The sequence below is a fragment of the Tenebrio molitor genome, chromosome 9, assembly GCF_963966145.1.
Source record: "Tenebrio molitor chromosome 9, icTenMoli1.1, whole genome shotgun sequence".
Taxonomy (NCBI): domain Eukaryota; kingdom Metazoa; phylum Arthropoda; class Insecta; order Coleoptera; family Tenebrionidae; genus Tenebrio; species Tenebrio molitor.
In genome coordinates, this window is record NC_091054.1 from 4,079,713 (window position 1) to 4,103,252 (window position 23,540).

The 23,540-nt window shown below is 37.8% G+C and overlaps 4 protein-coding genes and 1 long non-coding RNA gene across 7 annotated transcripts; 3 read left to right on the forward strand and 2 right to left on the reverse strand.

Annotated features, from left to right (window-relative positions):
- Window positions 1-5,120: 5,120 nt before the first annotated feature.
- rdgBbeta (cytoplasmic phosphatidylinositol transfer protein 1) lies at window positions 5,121-6,780 on the reverse strand. The gene is made up of 6 exons (XM_069059844.1): window positions 6,587-6,780; window positions 6,392-6,540; window positions 6,245-6,341; window positions 6,125-6,196; window positions 5,820-6,074; window positions 5,121-5,767 (listed from the first exon to the last, which is right to left on the reverse strand). The coding sequence occupies exons 1-6, from the start codon at window positions 6,635-6,637 to the stop codon at window positions 5,513-5,515; spliced, it is 879 nt and encodes a 292-aa protein (XP_068915945.1). The 5' UTR covers window positions 6,638-6,780; the 3' UTR covers window positions 5,121-5,512.
- A 119-nt stretch (window positions 6,781-6,899) lies between these two features.
- Der-2 (Derlin-2) lies at window positions 6,900-8,045 on the forward strand. Its single transcript, XM_069059845.1, has 4 exons — window positions 6,900-7,141; window positions 7,192-7,425; window positions 7,486-7,772; window positions 7,822-8,045. Exons 1-4 carry the CDS (start codon window positions 7,049-7,051, stop codon window positions 7,943-7,945), a joined length of 738 nt encoding a protein of 245 aa, XP_068915946.1. The 5' UTR covers window positions 6,900-7,048; the 3' UTR covers window positions 7,946-8,045.
- On the reverse strand, window positions 8,037-13,985 carry LOC138139532 (protein phosphatase PTC7 homolog). 3 transcript variants are annotated; one of them, XM_069059842.1, is made up of 6 exons: window positions 13,921-13,937; window positions 13,125-13,867; window positions 11,524-11,703; window positions 11,146-11,462; window positions 8,610-8,748; window positions 8,037-8,555 (listed from the first exon to the last, which is right to left on the reverse strand). In XM_069059842.1, the coding sequence occupies exons 2-6, from the start codon at window positions 13,348-13,350 to the stop codon at window positions 8,506-8,508; spliced, it is 912 nt and encodes a 303-aa protein (XP_068915943.1). In that variant the 5' UTR covers window positions 13,351-13,867; window positions 13,921-13,937; the 3' UTR covers window positions 8,037-8,505. The 3 variants fall into 3 exon arrangements, with proteins under 3 accessions (XP_068915943.1, XP_068915942.1, XP_068915944.1); XM_069059841.1 differs by having other exon boundaries at window positions 13,916-13,932; XM_069059843.1 differs by lacking the exons at window positions 8,037-8,555; window positions 8,610-8,748 and adding an exon at window positions 10,141-11,036 and having other exon boundaries at window positions 11,091-11,462; window positions 13,125-13,985.
- A 154-nt stretch (window positions 13,986-14,139) lies between these two features.
- Window positions 14,140-16,755, forward strand: LOC138139536 (uncharacterized). Its single transcript, XR_011162326.1, has 2 exons — window positions 14,140-16,268; window positions 16,325-16,755. It is a non-coding gene; the product is annotated as an uncharacterized lncRNA (long non-coding RNA).
- Window positions 16,756-16,978: 223 nt separating this feature from the next.
- On the forward strand, window positions 16,979-23,490 carry LOC138139530 (uncharacterized). Its single transcript, XM_069059839.1, has 8 exons — window positions 16,979-20,393; window positions 20,446-20,573; window positions 20,625-20,827; window positions 20,878-21,295; window positions 21,381-22,103; window positions 22,153-22,876; window positions 22,924-23,078; window positions 23,126-23,490. Exons 1-8 carry the CDS (start codon window positions 20,228-20,230, stop codon window positions 23,471-23,473), a joined length of 2,865 nt encoding a protein of 954 aa, XP_068915940.1. The 5' UTR covers window positions 16,979-20,227; the 3' UTR covers window positions 23,474-23,490.
- The last annotated feature ends 50 nt before the right edge of the window (window positions 23,491-23,540 follow it).

Sequence of the window (23,540 nt, forward strand, 5' to 3'; positions counted from 1 at the left end):
TCTATTTTCAATTGCTTCTGTGGTGCACAGAGGAGCCGTCACCGTGTCTGTTCGGATTCCGGGGTTGCCGGGCAACCCCGGATCACGTGTCCACAGTGCCGGAGTTTTCCGGCGAACCGTAATTACGGATTTTTCGATAGGGAAATTCGCGGAACGGGAAAGAAATCCTTTCCTTGATGATTCGGGGGACTTCCGGAAATCGGACGCGGAAGAGACAAATTTTCGATGATCGATTGCCTTTCCGGTTTCAAAAAATTATTTCGTGGCCCCGAAAGTGGGGCGAAATGCCAGAATCGATACGACACTGGCAGGCTTTGCACCAACAAATTGGTACCGGCAAATTTATGGCGGAAAAGGGCGCCATCCGCTGAAAGCACGCAACTGTCTTGTAGAGCTGGACCGCACAAATACAACACGGAACATCCGCAACATCACGGCCTTGTGCTTATAAATATTTCAAAACTCTTCAGGCGAGGGTACCGTGGTGCCCGTATGGCGTGACGTTAACTAACACAGAATGTAGACATGAGCATCTCAAAGAACTTTTGAAATGAAAATGGACTACTACTCTTTTCACTTTTGTAATTCTTACATTTGCAGTTTGTCAACTATCAATGCGAATGCATAATGTTAAACTTTATAAAAATCATTAGAATTTCATAATGACTATTTTTACCGCACTAGTGTTGTAAGGCGATATTTTACCGGTTATGGTAAAGTGCAAGGTAAACTGGCAAGAAAAAATTTGGACTTTTGTCGTGATTTGCTGATATCAAAGCTGCGATAGCCGCATTTGGTGCAATTCCCATGTCCGAAAAAATGCTTTCGCAGTGGTGACAGAAAGAAATAGAATATTAAAATACAGCGTGATCAACAATGTCTGAGTCTGTTGGCAATGAAACAATTGAAAAATATTGGTGTTTTTCTGTTCCGTAATTGGCCATAACCGGATGTTTTAACTTGACACGACATTAAAAAAAAAGGTTATGTCGGGTATGTTTATGCTATTACAAAAATCACCCTTTGATGGTAAACGTCAAATACGCCTGTCAACTCTGTCAAAGCTGACAACCCGAAATGCATTTATATTACAGTGGTACCAAAATCATTCAAATTTTCATTGTTACCAACAGATTCAGTCATTCTTGATCACGTTGTACCGGGTGATTTTAAATGAATGTGACTTTTTTTCATAGGTTGGTAATATTATTGTTGGTTATTCTGCTTTTTAATGTGATAGTTGACATAAACATAGGCGTCCTCGCCTATTTGACACAATTTATTAATACATAAAATGTCAAAATGACGTACGTACGCCAATGTGTTGATAAAGGTATCAAGTTTGCCAAAATAATTTATGAAAAATGTTCCCAACTTAAGAAAAAAAGTCACAATCATTTAAAATCACCCGGTATAAGTTGCAGAAGGCATCTATTCAAGCACGAATTTGAAATTGAAAAACAAATGAGTGCTTGAAGGACCTTCCGCAACGAATCTTGTATCTACTATTTTTTCTATTTTGCCGCTTTATACCATTTTATAAATAAAAACTTTAAATGTAGGGAATTTTGCGGTGGTTGGTGACATTTTTTATGTGGCATAATTTTAGCCGGTTGTGAAAAAAATTAATTTAAAACGTCAGATTTTTTTATTTTCGCATTTGATGTTTGAAAATGAATGCTGAAGAAAGTTTATCACTAACGCCCCCGCAAATTAGGCAAATTGCACAAAAGACGTTAGAAAATTTACTGCCGGAGAAGTTCAAATCCCAGAATGAAAATTAAACGTTTTGTTCTTTGTTATTTATTAATTTGCTTTGTTCTCTGCGAGATTTATTTTTTGACATCTGTCAGTTGACACTTCACGCTACCAACATCAATACAGTAAATTTTACTAGTCTATTCTAACACGCCAACGACCTGTTAAAGCACTCAAATGACGTCATTTGGGTGCTAGAATAGACTTATTCTAAACGCAAAATAGAAAAAACTAATTTTCATTGGGCCACCATATTACTCTTGTCGCTACTAATAAATCTACGTCAAATATTTTCACATATTCATCAACGTGACTTCAAGACGAACATTTTACATTCCAGCGTGACACAAAAGTGTGTGGCTCCCAAGCGCTGTATACCTTTCTATAGAGATGTTAACGTCAAAACACTTTACAAATAACATCTCACTTTATTGGTGATGAGAAGTCTGTTTGTACATTTTTTAACATTCCGAGAAAAATCGAGATGAAAAAGAAATGAGACAGGCTAAATGTGACCGAAGACAAGTTTTATATTTAAGAGGTGACGTGATTTGGCAGCTACCAAAAGCAGAGTAACTTCGAGACAAACATCAATAAACCACTGTCCCAAGAGGCAACAGGATCTTTACGTGATTATCACGTGTTTACTTACGCAGTTTAGATGTTTGATTTTGATATAAACCATAACTGACACGGATTTTTGTTATTTTAATTATACGAAATAATGAGTAAATGAGAAAAAATAGTATGACATATTTTATTGCTGTCACCACAGCATGAGTGACGAAGAAAGCATTTCCTCGGGCATCGAGATTACAGCAAATGCGGATAAAAATGTACAAATTTTAATTTACCACTTTTCTTCCAGTAAATTATGGTGAGACTTTTCTATGTATTGCCTATTTTTATAGGACAGATGGTTTAGAAAAAAAAATCTGTTGAGAAATGACATCACATTTAACACTGAAATTTACTTCCAATACCAACCCCAAATTCAATTATCACTAAAAACGATGCTATAAAATTGATCTTTGTGAAACTGCGAAATGCTCATTGTGACACTGAAGTAGAAAAAAATTGTTATACTCAATTTCATATAAATGTGCATCTAAGCAAGCCATGAAAATCTGACTTTCTGTTGGTACTAAAGCTAAAGCTAGTGACTTTGACTTTCAAAGTTGCTTGCTCTGCGCGAACCCAATTTGACTAATTTTTCAGTTTTTGTCCATTTTAACATTGCTGATTTCAAAAGCAATGTTACGTCTTTTTACTGATTAAATTAAAGTAATTCTTATTTGTTTTTGTCTTTGTGTTTTTACCAAGTAAAGATTTATTGGACATGACCTTCATAAATGTGACTTTTGTAATGTAACTAAATTAAAGGTGCTTTTACAAATGCACAGCTCACTTGATGAACATTTATATGAAATCAATTATATGTACCATTTTTTACATAAATTAACGAGCTGTCTATTTTCTAGTTATGTGACCCAATGACAGTGGCCGTGAAATAATAGTTTTTGTAAAATCAGCGTAAAACATTGTGTTTTATAATAAAGTTTTTTCGCTCTGCGGCCGAGGTAGACATAAGCGAATCAAATTTTTAGTTAGTTTTATCAGACCACTCCAAAAGGCAGGTGTTTACGTGTTGATTCTGTGATTTGTGCTAAAATTTTGTGAAAATGGCGCGTTCATTTTCGAATAGTGAATACATAAATATCGTGTAGTGTATGGTGAAGTGTGAAGGAGTGTTCTTCGAGTTCAGGGAATTTCCGTGCGACTTCTTCTTGTGGGGGTACATGAAGGACTTGGTATATTCGATCCCAGTTGATACAATGGAAGAAGAGAACAGGTAGGAAATGCTGCCACAACAATTCGCAATAACAGAGGAATGCTGGAATTTCATCGGCGCCTTCATTATTAATTTGTATTGACGCGGTCCCTTTGAACAGTTCTTGTAACTTGTAATGATTAGTGATTACTTCATGAGAATTTTTACAGATTAATGCACTGATTTTTGGAGACATTTTGTCATTAGCATTACCTTAGGTATTCATTTATTATTAAAATTCTTTTCTTTCTACCATATAATTCTTTTTTTTCTCCTCTATCCTTATCACGTCACAGCAACGGACGCAACAGTTAGTCGCTAGTTAAGCAAAATGCAAAAAACAAGTGAAAGTTTTTTTGCATTTGTTTTTTGTTCTTCGCATCGGCGGGTAACGAAATGTGTGCCAAATCTTTGAATAATTTTAATTGGATAACATCAAGGTTTAGGAAAAAATTAGTTTTGCACTTGTACTGCTTTTACAACATGGCTGCCGGGAACTGTAATTGATTCTGCACTTCTAGACAGCTGTGCAACATAATGCTGACATTTGTATGATTGCTCTGAAGTCTAGAACTTCGGAAAATTGGATTGTATTCTACTCAGTGAACATTAGATAGGTAGTAATAATTTGAATAGCGAAATCTTTCCACTTGTTGGTAAATTAAATTGAAAATACTTTTTTAAAAACCGATGTCAAGCAGCAAAGGGTCAAAATATAATTTGCCTCCATTTTGATTCTCTAATAAACATATTAACGAACGAGACATCATCAATTGCGATGTCATTATAGCCGTTAATTCACGGAACATTTTACGAAATTTTTTAGGTTGGCAAAGCTTGATGCGGAATTACTTGTCATGAATGTCAGTTTAAATTAAAAAATGTGTCAACAGGAAGTGTCCAGCGGAAAAATTGGACCGTATTTTTAACAATTAACAATTTCAGATATTTAAGGGGGCGAACATGCAAGATTATCTTGATTATCTTCCATATTCGTGTTTTGTGTCAGAATTTGGGCAAAACAAAATGCAACCAGTCAAATTTTTACTTTTAAAATTAAGACATTACCAACCGTCACAAAAATTCCTAAATCTTGTAAAAAAAATTGTTTCATAAGACCTTGAAGCACTCATTCTTTAAAATAACTCGTAGCTAAGCCACTCGTGTTTTAAACTTGAATTCGTGCTTCAAGACTGGTCTTATGAAACTTGTTTTTTAATATACTATTATTTTTAGACTGGATTAGTTATCAGTTACGACGTATATTTCATGTTTTATTCGTCAAATTGTATCCCAAATAAAAAAAAAAAAACTCAAAACCCACAAAACGGATGTTTAGCAAATTTATCGCTAAAAGTAATGTGCGCTCCACTGAACTAACATAAGCAATGTTATAGCGTGTGAATACTTAAGTTTAATTTTTGCGTTTTAGAGCTAACCGTAAACTTTACGGTTCCAGGAAAGTATAACCAATAAAAAAGTTTACACTACACAAAGAAATGGGATGAAGTTTTGAAAAACGCTTTGAATAAACATTTTACTGAGAAAATTTATATTTCACAATGTACAATTATTTAAAATCACGATAATATAGGAAGTCGGTACGATATAAATATCCATACACTATTTCAAATTCTATCCTAACAAAGATACAAAATCAAGTATAAATTCTTATTGGTGAGGAAAGTATCGAGAAACCATGACCCATCATACAAATCGGTGCAGATAACAAAACGTTTCTGCGACAACCTGATAAAACTCTAACGCAATATCTGAAAGCTTCTTTAATATCTAAACGACGCATCTCAAGCTGATTCTTACTTGACAACTTAAGTACAAAGACATTTTGACTAGTGCTAGCAACTAAATGTGAAGTAACAAAAACAGAACAAAAACGCAACAATCTTCCAGAGTAACCTCCTGCTAGAACCACGAAAAATACCCTTTCTTTGCCGGCGATTTTGGAGTTTTCGGCGACTCGGGGGTCGAATTTCCGGACTTTACTACGTTATTAGGACCAGGACTGTCACCCCCACCAACTTGATTTGCTAAAATCGAGTTAGTCTGGGACTGTAGTTTCGCCTCGTATTTCCGAACGTCCTCTAGCGACATCTCGATCCACTCGTCGATCCACGCGAAGGCCTGTCGATGACCGAGTAGCAACACCTCTCGAATACACTACAAATCAAAATATCAAACAAGTGATGTCTGGGGGAATTGAAAGATGTACAGATTGTATGAAATCTTCAACTTTGGTCTGTAGGCCAAAGACTTCAAATGACGCGTTTACCAGTTTGTAGGAACACATTATAGGAGTGTAGTTGGCCCTCCAACCTTCGATTAAGGGCCCCCTGAGCGTTTTTTTAGATTGAAAAAATCGCGGATCCTCCTCCTCTTTATAGTGTTTAGGACTTAAATCATCATATGCAATATCAATATGATCAACAAGGCGCTCAGCAAGCTGTTCTGGTGTCAAATTTAAACACTGAAAGATTCTCTCAGTAAAATGGACACAGGGTCAACAACAAAACTCACATTTTCTGTACAACCATTATTGTTCTCATATTTTGTCTTAATTTCTATGTGAAAGCGGGGTATAAAAGAACACTGCAAATAAAATTAAAATCTCAAAGTTGGTCAGGAGTGAACACTTACAGTGTAATCTGTTATGGTGAATGGATAATAATTCCACGCTTTCTCGGTTACGTAAAATATCTTTGGAATTATAGCTTGCACCCAGTAGGGCAGGCGGCTAAAAACAAATTAATTATGAACAAAAAAAAATATTTTTTTTAAGTGAACCTCGACAAGTGGATACGTTTTTCGGTGAATTGCCCCTTCCCATGTTCCGGATCTTCGCATTCTTTATTTTCAACCACTTCGACACCTTCCCCATCCCCTGACTGCTCCAAACTGTGTCTTGCGATCATGTAAAGTTGCCCCACACGATACTAAAGTTGAATTGGTTACGTGACATCAAAAAACGTGGTGATTTACCTCTTCTGCAGTAATCGGCATACAAATCCTGTACTCCTTCGTTAGCACCATCCTGCCGGCAGATTATTACTTTCGTCGCTACAATGTTATTTACAAAAACAATTTGACACCAGATTAAACAAAATGACGGCGCATGTGCGCAGGGTGACCAATGCACTTTCTTTCCGATCACGTATTCTCGAATATCTTCTCCATTTCAATAAACAACGCCAAATTCGGGGCTTAAATAAAACCGTAATTTACGATTCTGTTATTTTTGACGGTTTATTTATTCAGAGGTGATTTAAGCGAGGAAATTCGCCGCGAAGTTGCGCCGATCGAGAAACGAAAATCCCTAGTGCGGACATGTCAACAATGTCAAAATTTGACAAGATAAGTTTTTGTACTGATGTGGCTTTTAAACGCTGAATTTTTACACAAAGCAATGGCAGAGTCGTGATAGTTATTTAATTTGTTACAATAATGGCTTATCAAACTTTGAGAAATGAGTATTTGCATATGCCCCCGGTGACGAGGGCATATACGACTGCGTGCGTGATAACCACCCTAGCTGTGGTAAGTGCCCCCACATTCCTTGCGACCGTAATAATCTGCTTCTTTTGAAGCAACTGGAATTGGCTACTCCCTTCCAACTATACTTCAACCCGATTTTAATCCTAAAGCAAGGGCAACTATGGCGATTAGTAACAACATTCCTATTTTTCGGAACTTTCGGTTTTAACTTCTTTTTCAACATGATCTTTACGTATAGGTACTGTAGGATGCTCGAGGAAGGCTCCTTTAGAAGTAGAACAGCCGACTTTGTGATGATGTTTCTTTTTGGAGGGACCTGCATGATTGTATCCTTTTATCAACCAGCTCAACAACATTTTGACGTTATTTTCCTTAACCCGCCACAGATTTTTGCATTTTTTGTTAATTTATTATTTTTGGGACAAGCGTTTACAATAATGCTAGTCTATGTCTGGTCCAGACGCAACCCTTATGTGAGAATGAACTTTTTCGGACTTCTCAATTTCCAAGCACCATATTTACCGTGGGTTTTATTAGGTTTTTCGCTATTACTAGGCAATGCAGTGTACGTGGATTTAATGGGAATAGCGGTGGGGCATATTTATTATTTTATGGAGGATGTGTTTCCAAACCAAAGAGGGGGCTTTAGAATATTGAAGACACCGCATTTGATGTGCGACGATTTTGATTCGTTAGATTCTCGATAACTCGCGTGTTTTTAGGCGAACACTGTTTGATGAAATACCTGAAGATACAGATTATGTTCCGCCGCCTGAAGACAGACCAGGAGGTTTTGAATGGGGTAATCAGAATCAAGAGGTGAATCCCCAGGAGAACCCTCAGTGATACCAACTACCGTACAATTTCCGCAAATATCAAAGCCAGTGTAAATTACCCCCACAAATTAATTTGTAATACTTGTTTAATAATAAAAGAATTTATCTCAGTTGTAACAACAATTTATTAAAACTAAATTTGCGTTCACAGAGCCTTGCACAAATAAAACGAGTGATGAGTATACTTCCTCTACTTTTCAAGTTAAAAAAAAAGACAATGAAACACTTGAAACCTAAATATTAGGTTTCGAAAATCAATTTGGTTTCATGATCACTTAATCAACGTCTTTTATATAATAGCACTTTTAAATATCTTAAATAAAATTCACTTCTTTCTCACACCTTATTTCTCACTTCAGAGACGCGCCCTCTGTCGAGAAGCCTGAACAATAAAGCACTACACAAGCCATCCATAAAGAAAAAATAGCAAAAAAGGAACCGATTAGATATTAAAAGATCAGACTGTACCTCACTTTACACGAAATACGTACTCGACCGTACGTCTGATTTTGAAAATAAAATCCTAACTTAAAAATCGCTTCACGTCTATATATTCTGCTTCGTCATTCTTCATATCGCGACTGTCGCCAGCAGAACGGTGATGTCGTCTGGTTTCCCACCTGTAATCAATTCGAATCAATCTCTTTACATCTAGATCTCCTGCTACGACGTACCGATGGTGTTGATACCGTTAGCGAAAGCACTTTCGGCGAATGGTGAAATGAACGTCTCGTCGAACGATAAGTTGCGTGCCATCCACGCTATGGAGTTGGCCACCATTTGGAGGCGGCTGGCGCAACGTTCGCCTTGAACCTGAAATGTTTTTGTTTACAGCAAAAGTGGTCCCACGGCCGAATTAGGGTCGTTAAACGTGTAATTTATTCATTGTCCCCGCGATGTTGTTTTTTAAAAGATTTCCAAACACAAAAAGAGAAGTCGTGGATGCGGTTCCAAATCAATGCTAGTTTCACCGGGTGTCCCCGTTGTACAAACACTTCAATTTCAACAATGCACGTTTATTACCGTTGTAACGATAATTGAAATCGTTAAAAAGAGATCGCGTGAGGTCGGTACGTAATTTGTGACGGGTATTTTTAAATCAAAATTGCCAAATTGCGCTGATGTGATGTCTTGTCCTAATTTCATGTACTTAGACTATAGTACCGACAACAATCTCCAACACATTTAAGCCGAACCTGATGTGTCGCGAAATTTGGTGCATTCACGAGATCTACCAAACGGGATCAACATTTTGAGGCGCAACGAGTCTGGCACCAACAAGAAAAAAAGTCGAGGTCTTGGACCCTCCTTTCCATTTGTAAATACATAATGCTTTTGATATTATTTTTTCCACTTTGGTACCTATTATAAGTGAGTCTTTGTGAAACTAAAAGTACTGTCACAAAGAAACTTTTTGTGAAACTGTTTTTTTTTTTATACGTATTACGTTGGTATTGCTGTTAATAGCACACTGGCCGACGTCTGGCATCTCTAGCGAGCTCCTGTTAACAATTAAAACATTTGACATAAATTTCACAGAAATGCCACCATAACTCATGCCACACAAAAGTCCCTAGATTATTTCATAATTAGATTTTTGAGTTTTTATCAAACTAATGCGACCAAAATAGAAAAAGTACTACGTCAAGAGTCTTATAAAACTCGTCTAATAATATACAGCGTGATCAACAATGACTAAGTGTGTTGGCAATAAAACAATTGAAAAATATTGGTGTTTTTTTGTCTCGTAATTGGCAATGACCGGATGTTTTAAATGACACATTTAAAAAAATAGGTTATTTTCAAAATTAAAATCTTCAAATGGGTAACTGTATATGCCACGATTTTGTAAAAGACGTACGATTTCATTTTCAAGGTTGACTGAGCTAAAAAATTTCTTGATGACACAATTAGACTTAATTGCATATTGTTGATTCTTTTTATGTCTGCAGAAATCACATATTATGAAACCACTGTAATTACTTCCATTAAACATTTTGAACGATAAAATACACCCATTCATGTTAAAGTGAACCATGAGAAAGCATCAGTACAAATTCTATAGTCACGGCACAAACAAATGAAACATAAAAACTTTTTAATGGACAATACATCGTCCATAAAATACAGTGATATAACTCGAACTTACAAAAACAAAGTTACAACCGCTTCATTGTTTATGGCAAGGTCAACAACGAAAAAAAAAAAAGAAAATAACTTTTAATCAGTTAAATATTACTATTAAAACACTAATTTCATAAACGTTGTGGTGTTGGTATCATATCCATTTGACATTTCACACTGTGCATGACACAACACTGATTCCTACATATCAGGTCGCGAACTTTTTCAATGACCCTCGTAAGAACAGTAACTAAATTAAACTTAATCAATTTTTGAAAATCAACAAGGTCTCCAGTGAGTAATTCTCGCTGAAACCTGTTTCAAAATACCAAAAGAATATTTTAGAAGCAATTTCAACAATTTTAAATTTTCTAAAATAATCAATTTCTTAGTCTGATCCTAGAGTTTTAAGTTTACAAAAAAAATTCAGTAGCTCCGTTTTCCCTCCGTCTAAATTCTGGCAACTTTTTGCTAATACATAATATAAGATACTTCAAATGAACAATCTTTCTGGTAAAACTTTGTAAAAAGATCTTACTTTTTAATTAGTCAAGTATGTAAAAAATGCATGAGCCGCAAACACAATCACGTCACCTCATAATTTACGATTTAATGTTTCTACTTTTGTTTTCCAAACAAAAGCAAAGTTTAACTTTGTAGATAACTGTGCAAACACAAATGAACAAAAATATATTTGACACATATTATTACTAAATCTTTGTTTAGATTTTATCACATTATCCAGTTCTATTTATTTGTTCGTTCCTCTCGAGTGTACGAGGTGCTAAATGATGTATTTAAAATTCTGCTCAGCTTCCACCATTATTATTATTACCATTAAACTAGTTACTTCCTTCCAAATTACGCTATAAAAGCGATAAAAATTTAATGTTTCTCAACGGGCGAACGAACAATGCATTCTTATCATCCCCACCAGAATCGAGACTATGACACAGCCGACAAAATTTCGCAGAAATCTGTAATTTCACGCAAGTATTTGATTACGAAATGATCTCAATAGAAAAACAAACCGCACACGAACGAAAAACCCATCACAGCTCACGCAAACTTCGACCAACAACGAACCTTTTTCAGCTCGTCGACGAGCAGATTCTGCGGAAGGTTATCGAAGACACCGTCGGTGGCCACCAGTATGACATCTCCGTCCTCCACCGGGAAGTTGTCCGTGATGGCCGAATCCGGCTGATCCGACAGCACGTCCGCTTGATAACCAGGAGGCGGTAACGACAATTGAAACGGCGTATTAAAATAATGTTGCTGCTCCTCGCTCTTGCGTATGATTCTACCCTTCCGGACGACGATGAAACCGCTGTCGCCGATGTTGGCCGTGTAGAGGGTGTTGTTGTCGCGATTGAGGATGACCACGCACGCCGTGCTGCTGCCTACGGAATACAAGAAAAACACGTTCCCAAAAAAATTAACTCCAGAGAAATGTCTCATTACCCAGAATGGCCTTCTTGTGGTGCAACAGCTCGCAGTAGCTCCTCGCCAGCAGATCCGAAGGGTTGGTCGGGGTGAAACGGCCCAGCTTTACCAGACGCTCGCACGTCTTCATCAGGTGAAGGGAAAACTCTCCGGGGTCGATCCCGTACGCCCTCCAACCCCCGACGCCGTCGGCGACACCTGCGACAAGATCCAGGTTTAGGGGTTGCCATGGAAACGCACCTGGTTGCGCCAGGCAACGCAATTACACAGTGACGTCACAACAATTTGCGCAAAAGTGTTGTAATGTAATCAACCCCATTATCAGCCGAAGAAACGGATCTCGATAAGTGCATGTGTCAACAATATTGTCGCATGGTTATTTTTCACAACGCCAACAGCGATAACAAATACAATATGTACAATTGCTTCTGAATTATCGACGATGAGCTGACTGGAAATCTATCGACCTTGGTCTGGGACAGTTTGGACTATTTTTGGTTGTTTACATCAACCATCCATTCATAAATACTTTGATGGCGCTGCTTGTGTCGTAACTTTGTTGTTGGTTTACGTACCAAAGCGAAGACATTATAAAAAAATTTCGTAATTTCGTGAGTCAACACTTGAAAGGGCGCCAAAAAAATTCACACAGGAAAAGTTAATTTGGAGAGTTTTTGAATCGCGATTCGACACACTTAAACCAGGAAGTTCCAATGCGTGGTTAATTTTACACGCTCCTGTCAAAATCCTGCCGGTTTCAACAGAGCAAAGTGAGTTTTTGCAAGTAACAGGATTTGGGCACACCAAATAGGTTTTAAATTAATTCACGAAAAAAAATGATAATGCGACCTTTTCCGCTCGTTGTAGAAAGCGAATGTCAAAGAACTCGACGAGAAACGTGTGGAAATTTCCTTCGGCAGCAAATCAAAAGCCTGCAAAGCAAGGACACGCCCAGCCAAACGATCTAAACGACCGATTGCGAATCAATTGATCGACGATTCACCTGAACATGCTGCGGGGTCAAAAACGACCCCGACCTGTCGGGTCTAAAATGACCCCGACCTGTCTATCGTTGGGCTCGTGTCCTGACACAATACCGTAATCCTTTGCATCACGACGACGTAATGAAGTAATCCTTTGGTGTATTAAGGACAATAAGATAACGCCTTGATGTATTTATAAGCTGTTAATATTTGATGTAGAATGTCAATATGATTGTTTTATCTGGCTTGGGGCATTTTTGTGATTCAAATATCGAATAAACAGTAAATCGACCTACAATTTGGTATTCTAACGACAAACACGTGCGTATAGCAAAATGCGTCACACTTGTTCAACAAGTCTTTGCCAATCAGAATTCGTATCGTCGAACTTTGATACCGAGTTTAAACGTAACAAACCAAACAAATTCATTAAATTCCAATGGTGACAATTGAAATGGCTGTGTCAATATTGATCGAAATGTCGCGTTATGGGTCCAAGTGAGGATAGATTCTGCGGTCCATACTGTAAAAAATAAAATGGCCCCGCGAGGGGAGACAATGGGTCCCTGAGGGGAGGCGGCTTCACGTGACAATTCGATGACGTCACAAGTTAAAGGTTATGTCAGGTATACTGACCCAAAACGTCTGCAGACTTGTGCTTCGCGGTGAACCAGGCGTCATCCCCGAACTGCCCCTTGATCAGTCTCTGTATCCCCCTCTCCTTGGAAAATCCACAGACGGCCGAAACGAGCTGGGGGTCGGTTTTCCTCTGGATGTTCGGATCGGCCGCCGTGGACAGATTGGTGATTCCATTGAAAATAGCACGAGATATCAGTCTCCCAGTTAACCACAATGAGTGCATTATATAACAAGGGAAATGGGTAAAGCACTACAATGTCAGATTATCACAATAATAAACACATCGTTTCGATGGCGTAGTCAATCGGTCGACTGTTTTCAAATCAACACCAAAGTTCTGCTTTGGCACAACATTACAAAAGAGTCGTCCGACCTGGTCAGCTGCTCACCACCACACGAATCGCAAAGTCCCTACGCCATCACTGGTTGGCTGACGGCAGCGACATCTCGTGAGCGTCTAATTGGCACGTGACGGGCGCCGGTGGTCGTTTGAAATCACGCGCTACGGACCGCATGACGGTCTATTTTTGAACTCGATCTAAATCTGACTTGTTTTTCGCAAAATTCAACTACATTTTTTCAACTGCTGAACACCAAACCTCACGACGGACTTGCGGAAGCGATGCAACCACCGTCGCCGCGCCCCTTCACCCGATCATGTTTATTGGAAATCCCGTACCAACAACGCGATGTAACGTATAATCGCAACGTTGTTTTATTTATTTCTTGCACGCATCCACCTAAAATAATTCTAAGCACGCCATCGGCCCAACAAACTGCACACATACGTTACGGCAAGACGGATTTATTCGCTACAGACTGCAACGAGATCGATTCGCATTAAGAGATTGCAACGTAGGTGCTTTTGATTTATACTGTTTTAGAGTGGATTTTTTCGTCGGCGAACTTTCCAGACAAATTGATTTCTCGTCCGTAGATGATTCGTCAACAGTTTTAAACCAAACAATAACAGAAATTATTTCGCAACAGTTTAAACGCCGGGGATAAAGTCCACCCACGGTGCGGAAAGTAATAAATACGACAAGTGACCGCCTGAAGTTGCGGAACCAGCAATACACGATTGATGCACACTTGCAGTGTGATTACGTCAACGAAATTTTATAATCCTAAATGGGTCGATATGAGATTAATAAATAATAATGTATACAACGGCAATGAATTTTGAGCTGTTTATAGCATTTATCTGCTAATATTGAATATTAGGGTGGAAAGGTTAACTTAACAAAAATAACACGGAGAGTTTTCGATTTTCAAGTTGATTTGTACTGCGTGCATTTTGATAACGTTTTTATTTTATTTTTCTCTGATTAAGTACGTACGAAAAACAAGTTATACATTTTTAAAATTTGTGTACTCTAGACGGACGGACACGTGGTAAACAAATATTTCTTCGATTTTACGTTGAGAAAGTGTTATTTGGTAACACACCGGTTTTCTGTCATTTTTCCTTACTCATTATTACACAACAACGAAACCAGCTAAAGAAGTAAAGACCAGATCTTTGGAATGCATTTTAAGAGTTGCACACGTTTAATCTCACTAAAACCTAAACATTATGGCTAAAATTAAATTAAGTCAAAATCGAAATGTTTCCAGAGATTACCCAATTAATTCATCTTAATTTAAATATTTCGTACATTATTATTTAATATATAGGTGTATTCAAAAATGGCGCATTCTATTTACATCACATGATTCAATGATGAAATAGAAACAAAAAACTCTAATGCATTATGGCGGCCAAAAAATTTTGGCCGACACTTTCTTGACATTCAAGTAAAGTGTAAATAAACCATTAGGAATCCTAACCCCACTTTCGATTCTTGTCATTTCGACAATCAATTTAAACTGTTTGAAGCTCAGATATTCCAAAAATCCGACATGAATAAACAAAATTAGAGCAATCGTACATAGATAATCTGAGGTAAACGTCCTGTGTAGTAGAAATGACAAAATAATTTTGAGTTTTGAAATTTACCACCCAAAAAATAACGTTCAGAATCAAGACGGTAATCACGATGACAATAAAGTACGGACTACAAATTATTTTTTTGAATTGACAGACAATGACGGTCACGGAATCTTGGCCAACATTTTTTTGACATTTCTAAAAAAAATGACAATTATTAAAAATCACTTTGAAGTTTTTATTCTGATATCAAAAAAGCAAGGAAATGGCATTATCGAGTCAAAAGTTGGGTTATATTCAATAAAGGCCAGTTCACACATATTTGTCAGTTAAATGTCAGTTATGGCCAAGATTCCGTGTCCGGAATAGTACTAACCCTTCGCTCATGGAGTTATTAACAAACTTGGAAATTTGCTTCGGTTGTAATGGAGAAATACAAGCAGCGCTAATTTTACCATTTCGATTATTGGTTTATATGAAATTTCATTTGCTGTTTATAAATTCTGAATCTATTGCTACATATTAGGCGCCATTTTTAATACACCCTGTATAAGTAATGATAATCATACAATAACAAATTTAATTTTATTGGCCTTGCGAATAGCATAAATATACTTATTATGTTTAAAAATAATTTATTCAGTGCAAATTTATTTGGATTATTATTTTCCGATAAATGATAAAATTAAATATTACATCACAGTATCATAGGACAAGGAATTTGTTGCTGATAACATTATAAAATGTGTCTACTTATGTATTGTAATGTAATCGATGGCGAAAACTTTCATGTTGCAAAATCAATTTTCAAAACAATTATGTAATGTGCACCTCTGCCAAAAAGTGCCTTTTGTCGTCGCCTGTTTTCAAGCCTCGGCTGCGCCTCGGCCAGAAAACTCAGACTCGGACGAAAAAGATGTACTTTTTGGCCTAGATACACAAATTACTATTAAAGTGTGTTTCTTTTTTTTACAGATATGCTAATCCAAGCAATATGTAATTTCTGAAAAAAAAAGAACCTCCAAATCCTAAAAATGTTGCTTGCATAACAAAGTGAGCTCAAAGAGACAAAAGCGGTTCGAAAGATATGTGAAGTAAAAGATAAAAGAACAATTTCAGCCTAAAACTTGTACAATAGTTTGATAATTTGACATGCGGAATGTGTCATTGAAGTAAAAGACCAGCTTCGGAGATGAATTAACTGGTCAGGAGTAAGGAAATAATTCCTAAATTCGTTGGACAATCCGTTTGACGTGGGTTTCCTCAGATGTATAACTTCGAATGAAAAACGAAGCATCAGAGCAAATACATATAGGCTACCGTGAAGCAGAAGGACTCGGTTTTGGTTATCAGAAAACAAATTTTCCTCCAATAAGTTAACACAATGTTGATGCTGCTGAAGTATCATGTCAAGAGAAAGAATGTCTTGATGGAACGGAACTAGTTCTCTATTTAGTTTATAGTCCTGACCTCATACTGTCGGACATTTTCTATTCCGTAATGTTATTTATGTGTAACAACATAACTGAATAATGAAGAAACTAAAAGCCGAACGAATAACTTCATCACGGCATGGAACAACTTGAGGGAACATATTTTTTAAGGTCTAAGTAAAATTTAACTGTAGAAGCCTTGGAGCTTCTAGAAAAAATATTAATTCTCTTCATTGAATTATATTTAATAAAAATTTGTACCGCAGCTATCTTTTTTTCTATACCTACCATGTGAAAAAAAAAAAGATTGAAAGCATACCTAACTATGAAAAACAAAACCTGAGTCATAGATTGACTCGTGTAAGTATCAATAATGTATTAGACTTTTAGTAAATCCAATAATCATCGAAAATATTGCATACAAAATATTTTCAATGGAGTTACACAAGAGCTTCTTTCTATCAGATAGTTTTCTGTTTTCAACGAAATCTTATTGCCTAGGAATTTGAGTCAATATTTTTTGGAGATTAATTACTGCAAGGTTTCTAACAGCGTTTGAGATGTTAAAACACAAAATTATCCAGAGAAAAATAAAGTTCTAGTGTAGTTTGACAAGAGTATTTTAATACATAGTCTGGATTAAAAAAACACCAAAATATTAATTTTATTTTGCAATAGTTAGTTATTTATTATACGAGTTTTATAAGACACCATTTTGTCGCATGCGTTTTTTAGAGCACGAGGAGCGCAGCGACGAGTGCCTATAAAGCAAACAAGTGCGACAAAATAGCTTATAAAAAGAGTAGGTATAATACAATATTTTTACTATTTTGCCTCTTAAATTTAAAAAAAGTTCAAAACATAATGCTAGGAAAATTATATTTGGCAAATATTAGGGTTGGTAACGCTGGTAAATAGACTAACAATTGTAAGTTTTGAATTTAAAGTGTGGTAAAATGCAGTGATCACGTAGCAACAACTCACTATGAGTCACTGCCAACATTAAAAATTTAAGTAAATGTTCCTGAAACGCGTATCGAAAAGACTAAAAGAGCTCCTTTTCGAAACCCGTTTGAGTGTTATACTGATTGTGTTATAATAGTATATTAAAAGACAAGTTTCATAAGACCAGTCTTGAAGCACGAATTCAAGATTAAAAAACGAGTGGCTTAGCCACGAGTTATTTTAAAGAATGAGTGCTTCAAAGTCTTATGAAACGAGTTTTTTATACTATTTTTTGTAATTTGCCCTTTTTAAGCCGTTTTTAAACAAAAATGTTTACTTTCCTCGATTTAGGGATTTTCGTGGCGGTTGGTAATGTCTTAATAATAAAAGTGAAAATTTGATCAAGTCTTCAAAGTTGCCTTTTGTTTTATCCAAATTCTGTCACAAAACACGAATATGAAAGATAATCTTTCATGTACGCCCGCTGAAATTGCCAAAAATATGGTCTCGAATTTTTTGCCTGATAAATCCTGATAAACGATTCTTTGCACATTTTGTAATTTAAACTGACACGCATGACGGATCAAGCTATGCCAACCTAAAAATTTTCGTAAAATGTTCCGTGAAATAATGGCTATAAGGACATCCCAGATGATGACGTCGCGTTCGTTAATATGTCTATTAGAGAATCAAAATGGAGGCAAATTACAAAAAATTCTTTTCAGTACTATGTACTGTAGTGAGACCGTCCATTTGTGAGCGTGATGATGTCGTAAATTATCGCATTTTTTATCTTTAATCTATCTTTTCAACTCTCAATTTAATTTACAAATTTATTTGGCTCGTCTAATCAACTTTTACGCTTATTATTTTCACTTACCTACGTTGTGTTTATTTTTCGTCAATAAAATCGATGGTGATGATTCATTTTAATAACTATTAGGAAATACTCAGAAGTCTTAACACAAATTCGGAGACAAAGTAGTGTCAAAAACACATGGAGGAAGAGATTTAAACACAAGTTTCCCCAAATTTATTTTATGAATAATAAAAATTGAATAAAATGTAAACAAAATCTCAAAGTAAACACACGGATATCGACTAGTTAGAAAGACAGTTAAAACCGATTGCCTTTTTTTTTCTCTTGTTGTGTTTCAAGGTCGCTCCAATGTCTTAGTATAACTAAAGGGTAAGGAAAATTCATTTGCACAAGGTTTGAATGGTGGGAAACGATTTAGGAGGACGCCCTGTAGCTGTCTAGCCAAAAAAAACGCGAAAATTCCAGAAGTAAAGTCCATTCATTTTGTATTGAACTTTTCAAGGTCAAATAATTTTATTTTTTGGCTCTGTAATTGTTTTGTAAATAATGACATGCAGGTAAACACCGTAAACGTTGAATTGAGCATTGCTAAATCACATTATGTTGGTTAGATGCATGTCACTATTTACAAAACATAATTACAGAGCCAAAATTTAAATTATTTGACCTTGAAAAGTTCAATACAAAATGAATGGACTTTAGTTAAAGTGAACAATAACCATGATTTTCATCTACATAGTTACCTTTGCATTACCTTTATAAAAATACGAAGTGCCGCTCTACAAAAAAAAAAAAAAGAAGGCACTACCCTAACCTCAAAATATACATCAAAATTCTAAATGTGATTTATTGGGAAGAGATGATATGACTAAAATCGTTATTTTAAGGCGCTAGGTATGTATACATTTTAATCGTTTTTTAATTCAGTTCAATAAATTGTAACAATTGTCAATTTGATTGATGACATTTTGCCACTTCAAAAAGAGTAGAGCGGTGCAGGAAAATTTACATGTGAAAAAATGCCAAAGCTAACTAGATGCTAATCAAATTATTTTGTTCCACCCTGTACCTTTGTATTTATGGCTGTCAAAAGGGAAGCTAGGCGTCTTTTATCAATGTCAAATTATCAATAATTCATGTTGTTCACAGTTAATTGTAACCATTTTTTGCGTTACTAACCTACATTTGTGAATTAGATAAAATCGGTAACAACATTATTAAAAAACTTTTAACAGAAATCGATCTGAAAAGCATCTGCGCGATTATTTGATGGATGTTCTAACAATCCAATATTTCACTGTCAATACACAACAAAAGCATCCCAAGTAATTTAATTGCATCCATCAACTAGCCCCCATCAGATTACAACAATCAAAAAACAGTTTTTCACAATAACTCTTGGCAAATCTCCCATTTCTCCAACAAATCGAGACAAAAAAACTGTTTTCATGTCTCATCCCGTACATTCACATCAGACAAAATTCCTCGTTTACACTTACCATCGCCACAAACAATTTTAAAACGCACCGTACGTCGAGACTACACATCATATCCCTCGTCAAAGTCCTTTGACTCTTTTTTTAAGTAGGTTATTGCGCATTTCGTCCATCTCTTAATTCCGTGCCGTCGTTAATAGAACTAAATTGAAAAAAGTCAAAATGATTAACTTATTAGCGTTTGATAAACAGTTTAAAAGTGCCCAGCTTGACAATTGGTCATTTGCAAGGTCCTCGAATTTCACGCAAGATTCAACACACAATTCAACAAAACGCGCGTACAATGTGCACGCCATAACAAAGGGCACTTCCGTTCGTAATAATAATGAAGTTATAGGAAGTGAAGTGGGGGCAATAATAATGACACTATTATAGTCAGGAAGCACGAAACGTCCGATTGAATTGTTAGCGGTGAGGTGTCGATAGAGAGAATCCGCGCTTTCGCATGTGAATCAGTATTCTGAATTGGTCGTAGCATGTTCAAAAAACGCGGTGACAAGTCCGAAAAGGGCGCAAACAAGTGGAGAAAAATCGAAGAGGTGGTCTTGCCAACAGCCAAGTTGCGGTTCTGTCCGGAGCAACTGCAAAATCTGAACTACATTTTCCAGAGGCGGCTGCAACAGAAAAATTCCGTCGAGAGCGGTGAGCAGATAAAAATCCAGTCGTAACGTTGCCAAATTAAATCGCTTTGCAGATCGATCCGTTTTATTGGCTCGATCGGTCACGGAGAGACTAGTCCAGAGACTAATATGCTGCGCCGGAATTTTAGACCCGCGATTCGCATCCAAATTCCTCGTTGCAAACTACGACCAACTAACCGGAGTAATATTCCCGACGTAGCAACACCGGATTATTCACAACCTCAATTTCCAGAATTTGCCTTCAAAAAGCTTGGAATACATTATCGGACTGGACGCCCTTTCCACCCCTCCGCTTTATCAAAACGATCCGAGGCCCCGTTACTCCATTATAGAGGCCGACCCGGATTATCCCGCGGGCTATGCCCGTCTTCGCCTCCACACCACCACGATGAAGACTTGGGGCGACTGTGCCAACTCCGCCGGCTACCTTCGACGGTAAAGATCCCCCAGGACCCGTCAAACCTCCTCTAGCGAAACTGTTGCAGCGACAAAGTCCAAGCCAAGCTGGTGGAGCTGCTGGCGCAGGCCGCCGCCAGCGAAATCCCAAACTCGCCTCTGAACGTCGACGAGTCGATCCATTGCGGCACTCCTGGCAAAATAGTAGACGCTAATACGCTCCATCAAATTTTAAAAATCCCCAGCGAACAACACGTTTTCTACGGTCCCGGCGGGAATGTACCCCGCTTTCCGGATCCGAGAGATTTTCGATTAGCGATTGTCGACGAGCCCGGAGGTGTCCGATTAAAAGTCGAGTTCCTGTCGCCGGCCCTGTCAAACATCTCGGTTGACGTGAGGGTCCTTGTAGGGATCAGAGTCGACTCCTGGCCCTCCACCACGGACTTCCCTGGGAGAGTCACGCTGGGACACACCGACTGTCTTTTGTACCATCAAGCGGCACAAACGGTACATATAGTTGTCTCAATTTGGTTGTAGGTCCTACAATTTTACGACCTACAACGAAATTGACAATACTGCACGGTTTCTCTAGGGGATGTTCTTGGTCGGGTACGGAGTACAATCGTCGGCGTGGCAAATACGACTTCCAGCAGCACAAGACACCATCCTGAACCATTACGGACCCAACAGCACCATCACAACAATTCTAGACGTCCTCTACGACGCCTTGGAAGAGATCGACAGAATCAGACAGATGAAAAAACAAGTCTCTTACAAGATCTTGAATCGCTACATCTTCATGACGATGCTTCTCAAGAGACTCGAAGAAAGTTCTACAACCCCCTCCAGTGACCTACTCGACTGGTCTCCCATGTACCTTTCGACCCATGTGCTCAAAATTTTGGACTGGACTATCGAGATTCTTCACGCACAAAACCTGTCCAACTATTTTTTCAAAAAATCGAACCTTCTGGTCAATCCGGGACATCTCTGCGAAGATGACTACATCATCGAGGCCAGTAATGTCAAATCGTTCATTATCAGACTCTTTGACGAAGCTCTGATGTCAACTCGAGGCAACCAAGAGTTTAACAAGATAATGGTGTCGCAAGAAAGCGAAACTGTTCTTCTTCACAAGTGGAAAGATTTGATTGATAATCTTCTACCACCGGGGGGAACAAGAGGAAGACGATTCTGTTTCGCGGGTTCCAAGAACAAACAAGAAGTTGCGCACACGGAGTACACTGTCAGGCAATTGGAGTACATCGGATTGCTCCTGCAGAATCTCTTGGATGTCAAACAACTAGTCCTGACGGTAACGAAGACCAGTTGCAGTTGGAATTGTTTAAATGTTTTGTTTCTAGAATGACACTTACATGTCCGAGGATTCGATTATCAAGGTGGATACGAGCATCGAAGAGAGTCATTTGGAAGATGTTATATTTCTTTTGGTTACTATAATGGATCAAGCGCGAGACAAGTACTTGGCCACTCAAACCAGCAGCACAACGACCAAAAACCGTCCAAAAATCAAAGCGCAGTTTAATTCGTACACGTCGAAATTGGTCGACACTATTAGAAAGGACAAAGACATGGCCGAGTTAACTTACGAAGATGACTTAAGTTTAGTCAAAGTGATACTCAAGTGGCTTTACAAAGCTATGGACCAGAATAAACGATATTTGGCACCGATTTTGAGACCGTATTTGCACACGCTTTTCTCCACCTCGCATTCGATATCGTGGCATTTAGATTTCATCAAACAAAGAATGAACAGAGATGAGATAAACGCTTTAGGTTATTTCGCCACGCTGGTGAACTCGACTAAAATTACACCGGCTGAGGGTCTTATTGACGCTGTCAACAAAAACTGGATGTGGGCTAAATCTATGTTAAAAATGGTAGAAAAAAACACTTTGAGAGTCGTGTTTATTTCGGCACGAGGCAAAGTTTACCGACACATCCTGTCCCTGCCCTCTTACCAACGGAATAAATCTGGGGAAAATATACTCGGCGACTCGTTAGAAATTAAAAAGCAGCACACGTTGCCGTCCAACAGGAATTATTTCAGCACGATTTTAAATCAAAGTAAGTGATATTTCTTTGCGTCGCGTTCAAATCGATTCGTTTCGTAGGGTTTAGAGACGATTATCCCGAAGTGACGCCTCAACACGACATATTAAAAAATTCAAGTCCTTTGACGCTTCTCTTGGAGGAAACAAATCGAAAGGGTCAGCACAGGGGATACGGCGACATTCTCAAGTCCTTACAATCGATGCAAAAGTTAAATGTAAATAGTCGCACTGTTGAATTCCTAAATTGAATTCCGAATCGTAGATGTTCCAGCAGGCGACGACCAACCTACCTCAAGAGGATCGTTTCGAAATTATGGAACTGATCCAGACTATGCAATCAGCGAAGCCGAAAAAATCCACCAAACGCTGGTCCAACACGCTGCCCCAGTCGCACAAAGTGACCCCGAAATGCGAAAAGTACACCCCCAAAGAAGAAAGCGCCGGTATTCGAGTCTCCAAGAGCTCCAAGAGCAAGGAAGACAAGCAGACCGGATCGTTGATCGGCAGCTGTCGAGCGGCGAGGATCCGTGAAGACAGCAGCGTGCTCCTCTTCCAGGACTCGTTCAAGATAAAATCCTTGTTAAACAAGAGCGAATCGTTCAAGTTTTAGTCGAATAAAATCGTATTCAAGTAGAAAATTGTTTTTCTGTCGATCATGTACGTATCCTCCGCCGCCT

What these genes read in the sequence shown, in the direction of transcription:
- LOC138139532 (XM_069059842.1), bottom strand. Translation starts at nt 13,350, where the DNA reads ATGCACTCATTGTGGTTAACTGGGAGACTGATATCTCGTGCTATTTTC. An exon ending in TCGTCGACGAGCTGAAAAAG is followed by an intron (nt 8,749 to 11,145) that starts GTTCGTTGTTGG and finishes AAAACATTTCAG; the next exon opens with GTTCAAGGCGAACGTTGCGC. An exon ending in TAACGGTATCAACACCATCG is followed by an intron (nt 8,556 to 8,609) that starts GTACGTCGTAGC and finishes AATTGATTACAG; the next exon opens with GTGGGAAACCAGACGACATC.
- Der-2 (XM_069059845.1), top strand. Translation starts at nt 7,049, where the DNA reads ATGGCTTATCAAACTTTGAGAAATGAGTATTTGCATATGCCCCCGGTG. An exon ending in TGATAACCACCCTAGCTGTG is followed by an intron (nt 7,142 to 7,191) that starts GTAAGTGCCCCC and finishes CTTCTTTTGAAG; the next exon opens with CAACTGGAATTGGCTACTCC. An exon ending in TTGAAGACACCGCATTTGAT is followed by an intron (nt 7,773 to 7,821) that starts GTGCGACGATTT and finishes GCGTGTTTTTAG; the next exon opens with GCGAACACTGTTTGATGAAA.
- LOC138139530 (XM_069059839.1), top strand. Translation starts at nt 20,228, where the DNA reads ATGTTCAAAAAACGCGGTGACAAGTCCGAAAAGGGCGCAAACAAGTGG. An exon ending in GAAAAATTCCGTCGAGAGCG is followed by an intron (nt 20,394 to 20,445) that starts GTGAGCAGATAA and finishes ATCGCTTTGCAG; the next exon opens with ATCGATCCGTTTTATTGGCT. An exon ending in ACCATCAAGCGGCACAAACG is followed by an intron (nt 21,296 to 21,380) that starts GTACATATAGTT and finishes CGGTTTCTCTAG; the next exon opens with GGGATGTTCTTGGTCGGGTA.
- rdgBbeta (XM_069059844.1), bottom strand. Translation starts at nt 6,637, where the DNA reads ATGGTGCTAACGAAGGAGTACAGGATTTGTATGCCGATTACTGCAGAA. An exon ending in TGCCGATTACTGCAGAAGAG is followed by an intron (nt 6,541 to 6,586) that starts GTAAATCACCAC and finishes ATTCAACTTTAG; the next exon opens with TATCGTGTGGGGCAACTTTA. An exon ending in TTGAAGATTTCATACAATCT is followed by an intron (nt 5,768 to 5,819) that starts GTACATCTTTCA and finishes TTTGATTTGTAG; the next exon opens with TGTATTCGAGAGGTGTTGCT.